The sequence below is a fragment of the Macaca mulatta genome, chromosome 16, assembly GCF_049350105.2.
Source record: "Macaca mulatta isolate MMU2019108-1 chromosome 16, T2T-MMU8v2.0, whole genome shotgun sequence".
Lineage (NCBI taxonomy): Eukaryota > Metazoa > Chordata > Mammalia > Primates > Cercopithecidae > Macaca > Macaca mulatta.
Genome location: NC_133421.1, coordinates 37,095,144 through 37,104,058, shown reverse-complemented (window position 1 = coordinate 37,104,058; position 8,915 = coordinate 37,095,144). Strand labels below are relative to the sequence as shown.

The 8,915-nt window shown below is 51.7% G+C and overlaps 1 protein-coding gene across 2 annotated transcripts; it reads left to right on the top strand.

Moving 5' to 3' along the window:
* Positions 1 to 1,469: 1,469 nt before the first annotated feature.
* Positions 1,470 to 8,565, top strand: SLC46A1 (solute carrier family 46 member 1). Of its 2 annotated transcripts, XM_001106954.5 has the most exons (5): positions 1,470 to 1,767; positions 2,185 to 3,037; positions 5,315 to 5,398; positions 6,862 to 7,018; positions 7,882 to 8,565. In XM_001106954.5, exons 1-5 carry the CDS (start codon positions 1,537 to 1,539, stop codon positions 7,937 to 7,939), a joined length of 1,383 nt encoding a protein of 460 aa, XP_001106954.4. In that variant the 5' UTR covers positions 1,470 to 1,536; the 3' UTR covers positions 7,940 to 8,565. The 2 variants fall into 2 exon arrangements, with proteins under 2 accessions (XP_001106954.4, XP_077826705.1); XM_077970579.1 differs by lacking the exon at positions 5,315 to 5,398.
* The last annotated feature ends 350 nt before the right edge of the window (positions 8,566 to 8,915 follow it).

Genomic DNA, 8,915 nt, shown 5'->3' with positions numbered 1-8,915 from the left:
CCTTGGAGTTCGAAACTATTTTCCACGGTTGGAATTTTATATCAATTAGTAGGATTCTTTGATTATTTTCCTTCTCCCACCATTCTAGAAACTAATGGGCCTGGTGAGGGCTTTGTCTATTTCCTTTACTGTTGTGGTCCTGGAGTCCCCCAGCACAGTGCCTGGAACGTAAGGGGCACTCAGTAAATGAGGTGAATGAATGAAAGATAGGGGAGTAAGGCAAGTAATGCTGTTCCTTTTTACAGGCAATAAAACAGAGGCCCAGACAGGGTCTGACCTCAGCAGCAGAGCAGGTGACTGCCTTCTGGCCTAATTCCTATAATGGGAGCCACCCAGGAGCATACGTTCACACCCAAGGGCCTCCCAGGCCCTCCCCCATCTTCTCCTCTAAGGGAACTGCAGAGCTAGGCCCTGCCTTACCCCAGAAACAAGACTAGTTTCTCAGGAAAAGATCCTAGGGCAGGAATGGAGCAAGTGACAGTTTGGTTTTTATTTTATTTTATTTTTATTTTTATATTTTTTGAGACAGGGTCTTGCTCTGTCACCCAGGCTGGAGTGCAGTGGCGAGATCTCAGCTCACTGCAACCTCTGCCTCCTGGGCTCAATCGATCCTCCCACCTCAGCCTCCCGAGTAGCTGGGACTACAGGCATCCGCTACTACTCCCGGCTAATTTTTGTGTATTTTTTGTAGAGACAGGGTTTTACCATGTTGCCCAGGTTGGTCTCGAAGTCCTGAGCTCAAGTGATCCATGAGCCTCAGCCTCCCAAAGTGCTGGGATTACAGCTGTGAGTCACCACTCCCAGACGTGACAGTCTGTTAATACCAGTAAGAGCACTTTGAATATACCAGACACTGTTTTTCCACAACTTTTCGAGACAAATTTTGTTAGCAACTTCATTTTACAGATGAAAAAACAGGCTCGGGTGGTAAGTGGCATGCCCAAGGTAGTGGCAGAACCTAGGTGTTCCAATCCAGGCAGCTGGGTTCAGCCGCACTCCGATCCTCTCCAGATGCCTCTCTGTTACAGCGCAGAACATCAGCAGCATCAGGAGTCATGTGCACTTCCAGCTCTGCCTTGAGTACCCGATGACCTGTTTTCCTCATCGGTAGATAGCGAAGGTTAATATTGGCTAGCCTGTAGAGTTATCGGGAGACCAACGCACAAAAAGGGTTTAATACCGTGCTCAGCACATAGTAAGTGGTCAATACATGTTAATTATTGATATTCTTGTTATTTGTGGTGTGTCTGGGCCGGGAGGGAGGGCTGCAGGGCGCTGTCTATGCACACTTCACAGGTGAGGTCATCCCGCGGGCTGGGGGTGCCGGGCCCCTCGCCGGCCCACGCCCAGCCAGGTGCACCCCCGCGAGAGTCCGGTGGCCTCAGGTCCCAGGCCCCTCCCCGCCGGACATTTAAGGAGGGACGCCGGGCGCAGGCGCAGAGAGGGCAAGCCCCGCGCCACACGTCGCCAGTCCCAGGCAGCCAGTCGCGCGCGCGCCCCGCCGGCCGGCTGGCGACAGCCCCGCTGCGCACACACATGGAGGGGAGCGCGAGTCCCCCGGACAAGCCCCGCGCCCGTCCCGCGGCTGGGGCTGTGCTGTGCCGGGGCCCGGTAGAGCCGCTGGTCTTCCTGGCCAACTTTGCCTTGGTCCTGCAGGGCCCGCTCACCACGCAGTATCTGTGGCACCGCTTCAGTGCCGACCTCGGCTACAATGGCACCCGCCAAAGGGGGGGCTGCAGCAACCGCAGCGCGGACCCTACCATGCAGGTAGCGGGGCGGCAAGGAGCCTGGCAGGGAGAAGGCCCTGGGCTGGAGCGTGGCGGCAGCGGAGGGGTGGGGCCTGCATAATGGTAGTAGGGGGTAACTGGAGGGAGGGTGCATTTTGGATGGTGGGCGGGATCAGAGCAAAGCGGCCTGACCCAGAACCTCAGCGTGGGGAATGTGAAAAGTTGAGCTAAAGCCTGGCCTTGCAGGTTAACAAAAGCGGGGGAAAGGAAAGGGAATGGGGCCTTGGTCCATGTCCTTCCCCCTCTTCACTGGCAGATTCTGAAAGTTGTGCTAAGATTCTCTGAGGTTTAGGGCTCCAAAGAAAGTCCTCGTCCCTGTAGCTCCCGGGATGGCGAGGATTCGGGGATTGGGCAACCCAGAGTGAGGAACCGCACCCTGGTCATTGTGCCCCTACAGGAAGTGGAGACCCTTACTTCCCACTGGACCCTCTACATGAACGTGGGCGGCTTCCTGGTGGGGCTCTTCTCGTCCACCCTGCTGGGAGCTTGGAGCGACGGCGTGGGCCGCCGCCCGCTGCTAGTGCTGGCCTCGCTGGGCCTGCTGCTCCAGGCCCTAGTGTCCGTCTTTGTGGTGCAGCTACAGCTCCATGTCGGCTACTTCGTGTTGGGTCGCATCCTTTGTGCCCTCCTGGGCGACTTCGGTGGCCTTCTGGCTGCTAGCTTTGCGTCCGTGGCAGATGTCAGCTCCAGCCGCAGCCGCACCTTTCGGATGGCCCTGCTGGAAGCCAGCATCGGGGTGGCTGGGATGCTGGCAAGCCTCCTCGGGGGCCACTGGCTCCGGGCCCAGGGTTATGCCAACCCCTTCTGGCTGGCCTTAGCCTTGCTGATAGCCATGACACTCTACGCAGCTTTCTGCTTTGGTGAGACCTTAAAGGAGCCAAAGTCCACCCGGCTCTTCACGTTCCGTCACCACCGATCCATTGTCCAGCTCTATGTGGCTCCAGCCCCAGAGAAGTCCAGGAAGCATTTAGCCCTGTACTCACTGGCCATCTTCGTGGTGATCACTGTGCACTTTGGGGCCCAGGACATCTTGACCCTGTATGAACTGAGCACACCCCTCTGCTGGGACTCCAAACTAATCGGCTATGGTTCTGCAGCTCAGCATCTCCCTTACCTCACCAGCCTGCTGGTCCTGAAGCTCCTGCAGCACTGCCTGGCCGATGCCTGGGTGGCTGAGATCGGCCTGGCCTTCAACATCCTGGGGATGGTGGTCTTTGCCTTTGCCACCATTACGCCTCTCATGTTCACAGGTAAAGTGTGTGGGCTCAGGGACAGCTTGTCCCAGAGGCACTGGGTAAGAACCAGGGGCCAGCCACTCACTGTCCCCAGATGTGGTTCATTCCTGTGTCTTTGGAAACATTGTTATGCCTGCACCGGAGGACAGACAACTAAGAAATCCCTCAAAAATGCCATCTTTGATACATGGAAAATACAGACCTTCAGTAGCTAAAGTAATTAATCCACCGTTATCAACCATTAATATTGTTAGTAATCTAGAGCAAAAGACAAAAGTGTGGCTCATACACTAATTGCTTTACCCCTTGGCCTCCCACAGCCTATTCATATGTTCTTAAACAAAGTCCATGCCATTAATGCCTTGGTACTCACTTCTCTGATAAGAATCAAATACCCTTGGTCAGCTTCTTTGGGTTTTTTAAAAACCTGTCTTCTCAGACCACAGATATGAAATTCCTGTTTCAGTTTCTCTTCTCCTCTTCCTCCTTGTCCTTTCCCTCCTTACTTCCTCCCTTTCTTTTTTTGGTAGGAGAGGGTCAACAGGCCAGTAAATGGGGAAGTTAACTTTTTAAAATTTTTATTTGATTGATTTATTTAGAGACAGGGTCTCACTTTGTCACCCAGGCTAGAGTGCAGTGGCATGATCATGGCTCACTGCAGCCTCATCCCCTGGGTCCAAGTGATTCTCCCAACCTGGTCTCTCTAGTAGCTGGTACCACTGGCGCACATTACCACACCTTGCTAATTTTTGTATTTTTTTATAGAGATGGGGTCCTCATCATGTTGCCCAGTCCTGGTCTCTAATTCCTGAACTCAAGGATCTGCCTGTCTTAGCCTCCCAAAGTGTTGGGATTACAGGCATGAGCCACCGTGCCCAGCTTTAGTTAACTTTTTTTAAAGGGACAGATTTATTTTGATAGAGCCCTAAAACGTGCTGTGTATAGTCAACAATACAATAATCACAGATTTCTTAACTCAACTGCTTGTCTGACAATTAAGCAGAAGGGAGCCTTTCCCTCCTGCTGATGGCCCTGGGGGATGCAGAGATGATGAAGATGCTGTCATTGCTCTGGGTCAGGGGGAGGTCTCAACAGAGTGGGATTTGAGGGGCTTGACACTGGTAGGGGCCTTGGGTGCCTCATCGTATACCTTCTTTGGAGGATCCACTGTCCTGTAGGATTTTGCAGTTTTGCTGAGGAGTTAACAATCACACAGGGAGAGAAATGGTTATGAAGAAAACAGGAAGCCTGTAAGTAACTGAATGCAAAGGGAAAAGGAACTCACTTTTGCTGTGTCCCTATGCCGTACTCTTCATAGATGTTACCTTTTTACCTTATGTATTGGTTCCCTGAGATTGCTGTAATGAAATACCACAAACTTGGGGGCTTAACACAACAGAAATATATTCTCTCACAGTTCTGGAGGCCAGAAGTCCAAAGTCAGTACCACTGGGCTGAACGGAAGGAGTCAGCAGGTGCCTTGCTCCCTTGCAAGGCACCAGGAGAGAACGTGTTTCTCTTTTCTTTCAGCTTCTGGGGCTCCTGGCATTCCTTGGCTTGGGGTGGCCATCACCAGTCTCTGCCTCTGTGCTCACATTGCCTCTCCTCCTCTTTGTGCCTTCTCCATTCTGTTGGTGCCAAATCTCCATCTGCTTTCCTCTTACAAAGATGTGTGATGGCATTTAGGGCCCAACCTGCTAATCCAGGATAACCCCACCCTCTCAGGAGGCTTAACTTCATCACACCTGCATAGACCCATTTTCCAAATAAGGTAGTATTTACAGGTTCCAGGGCTATGAACCTGATGCCATTGGGCACCATTATTCAGCCTCCTATGACTCAGAACCATCCTGTGATGAAGGCCTTATTATCTTCCTCATACACGGAGTCAGGCTCAGAGAGGTTAAGTACCCCAGGCCACACAGATAGTATGTAATGGCATCAGGTTTTGAATTCAGGGCTGACTCCAAAGTTCATGCTTGTTTTCTGTGCCCTGCCATATCCCTACTAAGTGCCAAATGAATGGGTGATGTCTGCTGTGACCACAAGAGGTTCAGACAAGAAAGCAATCAGTGGGAATTAGCATTCATGAGAGCTAGACGGTGGCCAAGCCCAGACAAGGGCAGTCTCCCTTCCTCCTTGACTACTGTCTCCCCACCCTCACCATCAAGGAAGTTCTTCCTGGGTCTAACCTAAGCCCCATATAGAGTATGGATAGGAGATCTGCTGCCTTTCCCTTGGACACCCCTTTCCCCAGCCCTATTTTCCTGATGAGTGTTTATTTCTCCACAGGATATGGGTTGCTCTTCCTGTCATTAGTCATCACACCTGTCATCCGGGCTAAACTCTCCAAGCTGGTGAGAGAGACAGAGCAGGGTGAGTGTCAGGACCCACCTGTATCTGGTTCCTCATGCCCAGTGCTGCCCGAAACGGGCTGATGGGCAGCCATGGCTGGGGGAACAGCTTGCCTTCCCGCCTCTTACCCTGGAGAAGTAAGTGGCCAAGACAAACACACTTCTGTGAAATTGCCCACGACGGGCAGAGGATCATGCCGCCTTGGATTTTCAAACCTCAGAGTTGGGATTTGCAGTCAGCAGAGCACAATGATGTTCTTTCTGGATAACCAGAGCAGAGGATTTACTCTCTGCAGACCTCAGCTTTTCCGTCTGTAAGATGGGTGTGATGATGCCAGAGTTCCCTGTTTCTCTGGGGTCAGCGTGTACAAGCCCAGAAGTGAACAACCTTGTGACATGGGTTTCATTTTCCACAGTTGACAGATGAAGAAACAGAGGCCCAGGGGGTTAAATCGGCTCACCCAAGGTTACTCAGTAAATGGTGGAGCTAGGATGCAAACTCACGTCTGTGTTTAAAAGCAGCTGGTCTCAGGATCTGGGTTTTAGTCCGAGCCCTGCCATAGGCCTGTTTCTTCATCTGTGATGTGAGTGGTTTGCTCTTGATGACATCACAGGCCCCTCTAGATGTGACAGAATTTAATCTCAACCTCTGTTGGGTTGTTGCACATTTTGTAAACTGTGGGTTCTCCTGGTGTATCTACACAGAACAGCTTCTCCAGCCTCTAGGTCTTCATGCCCCAGGCGGGAAACATTCATCTTTCTCCATCTGTCCTGGAATGAGGATCTGATGATGACAGAGACCCTGGTGCCATACAGAGCCCACTGTGGGTTCTGGTGTCCCCAGAATCCATGTGCCTTCATTCATTCACCTAAACTTTTTTCCCCAGCACTTTCTTTGTGCCCAGAGATGTCAGGGAAACACGAGAAAAGAACAGCCCTTACTAACTAGCTACTTCCAGGGGGCCAGGCCCAGTGATGGGTGATTTCCATGTGAACTTAATGTTGCTGACAATCTAGGAAATAGGTATTATCCTTATTTAGCAGAAGGAGGAACAGGAACCCAAAGGATAAAAAGCTATTCAGTGGTGACACAGCTATGAATATTGGAACTGATCAGACCTGCAGTTAATCCCAAACAGATGATTCCAAAGAAGATAAACCAGAAAAAAGCCATTTCCATCAAGCTTTCATCAGACAATATCACATGTACTTTTTTTTTTATGTGCTGGGTTCTGTCAGATCACATGTACTTTTAGTGTGGATTTAACAGCAGCCATTTATTTAGTAGCCCCTCTGTGCCAGCTGCTGTCCACATACAACCTTGTTGAGTCCTCGTCACAGTACATGATGTAGCAGGATTTACTGGTGAGGAAGGGGAGACACAGGTTAAGTGACTGCTTCCGGTCACACAGCTCTGAGGTGGTGGTGCCAGAATTTGAACATGGCCCTTTCGGACTCCGGAGTATGGTATTTATTTCTTCACAGGTGCTCTCTTTTCTGCTGTGGCCTGTGTGAATAACCTGGCCATGCTGACGGCCTCCGGCATCTTCAACTCACTCTACCCAGCCACTCTGAACTTTATGAAGGGGTTCCCCTTCCTCCTGGGAGCTGGCCTCCTGCTCATCCCGGCCGTTCTGATTGGGTAATGCAGGTCCCTGACCCATGCTCATAATGGAGCCCTTTCTCATAAAAGTGCCCTCCTCCCAACCAGAAATGGTAGCTTCATTCCTGGAATCCTCCCCCTCTGGGTGTCTTGTCCCAGGTTGCCCCTCTCCTTGCACATGGCTGCCTAATCCTCCAGGAGCCATTTTCCAAGGGCAAGGTGGCAAGCTAGGTGGAGGAAGGATCAGGCTAACATTGCTACTTGGCAAGGCTGTGTTCTCTCTCCCAGTTCCCCTATTTCCCTCCATTCCCATTTTATAGATGGAACTATGGCAACAGAACTGTGTTAAAGGGAAGGCCAGAGAGCTTTGTCAGCTAGTTGAACGTTTTCCTGTATGATATTAAGAATTATATTTCATGGCTGGGCGTGGGGGCTCCTGCCTGTAATCCCGATCCTGTGGCAGGCTGAGGCAGGAGGACCACTTGAGTCCAAGAATTCAAGATCAGCCTGGACAACATAGCAAGACCTTGTCTGTATAAAAAATTTTAAAAATCAGCCAGGCATGGTGGTATGCACCGGTAGTCCCAGCTACTAAGGAGGCTGAGGCAGGAGGATCACTTGAGCCCAGGAGTTCAAGGGTACAGTCAGCTATGATTGTGTCACTGCCCCCTAGCCTGGACAACAGAGCAAGACCCTGTCTCTTAAAAAGAAAAGAAAAGTTATTTTCCAGAGCCATGTCCCTGGACATTGTCCTTCAGCTCTTAGCTTCTCAGCTTGGGGAAGGAGGAGGTTCAGGAGAGCTACCTGGACCAGCCCACCCAAGTAAATCCTGCATCACTTCTCCAGACAGGCCTTGAGGGTACCCCATGTGAAATCCAAACCCTCTCTCTGGTCTCTCACAGGATGCTGGAAAAGGCTGTTCCTCACCCTGAGTTCCAGCAGTTTCCCCAGAGCCCCTGATCTGCCTGGACCAGAAGACAGAGGGCAAGAGGAGCAAAGTGAACACCAAACAACTGAAGGTCTACAGCTGGAGCCCAGCCCACAGCAGCACCAGCAGCTCCTTTCTAAGGGCAGTGCTCTCTTTGGACGAGGTGGTCAAGACAGACCAAGGCACTACCCCATCCATAGCTGAGCCAGCCTCTGACTAGGATCTAGAATCATAACCCACACAGGCCCACTGCAGGACAGGTGGCAGGGGAGCTATTCGGGACAGGAGTCAGTTCTTCCTTTCTGCCATCCATCACTTGTAACTCCCCAGACCAGAGGAGAGGTCCTGATGGAGGTGACACTTCAGGGACCAGAGGCAGCACAAGGGCTGGCATCTCTCCTTCCAGCCCAAACTGCACAGTCCCAGGCAGGTTCCTGACACGTGTAGCAGTCACCAGCCACTTCTTAACAATGAATGTGGTGCCTGGTTAGTGCCAGCCTTGGGAAGGAGGGAGGGAGGTGAGAGGGGCTTGGTGATCTCTGGAGGAGGAGCGCTGCCTTCACTGTGGTTGGGGAATTGATCCTTGGCTATGGCCTACCCACTCCCTGGGCTGAAGAGTGCCAATCATTATAAATCAGCTTCAGCAAACTGAAACAAACCTTCTGGTGCCTTGGGCTTTGGGGCCCTCTGTTTTCCTGCTGCCAATCTGCCTGCCATATGTCAGACAACAGAAGCTGCTGGGCTGGGCAGGAGTCCTGAGCTGCTTGGTGGACTGATACCAAGTGGGGCCAGCCAGGGCTTGTACTGACTTGCTGTGCAACCTTAAACAAGCCCCACTAGGAAGGGCTAGATCAGCGATGCCCCGAATTGTTGAATCGTGGTAATCACATTTGGATGGACAAGTTAGGAAACTTAGCTGATGCTCTGAGATCTTTCCCACCTCCTCATACATTCTACAATAAGATGCCTCTCTTCATGGGCCTGGGGAAAGGATGAATGGGTGTGGCT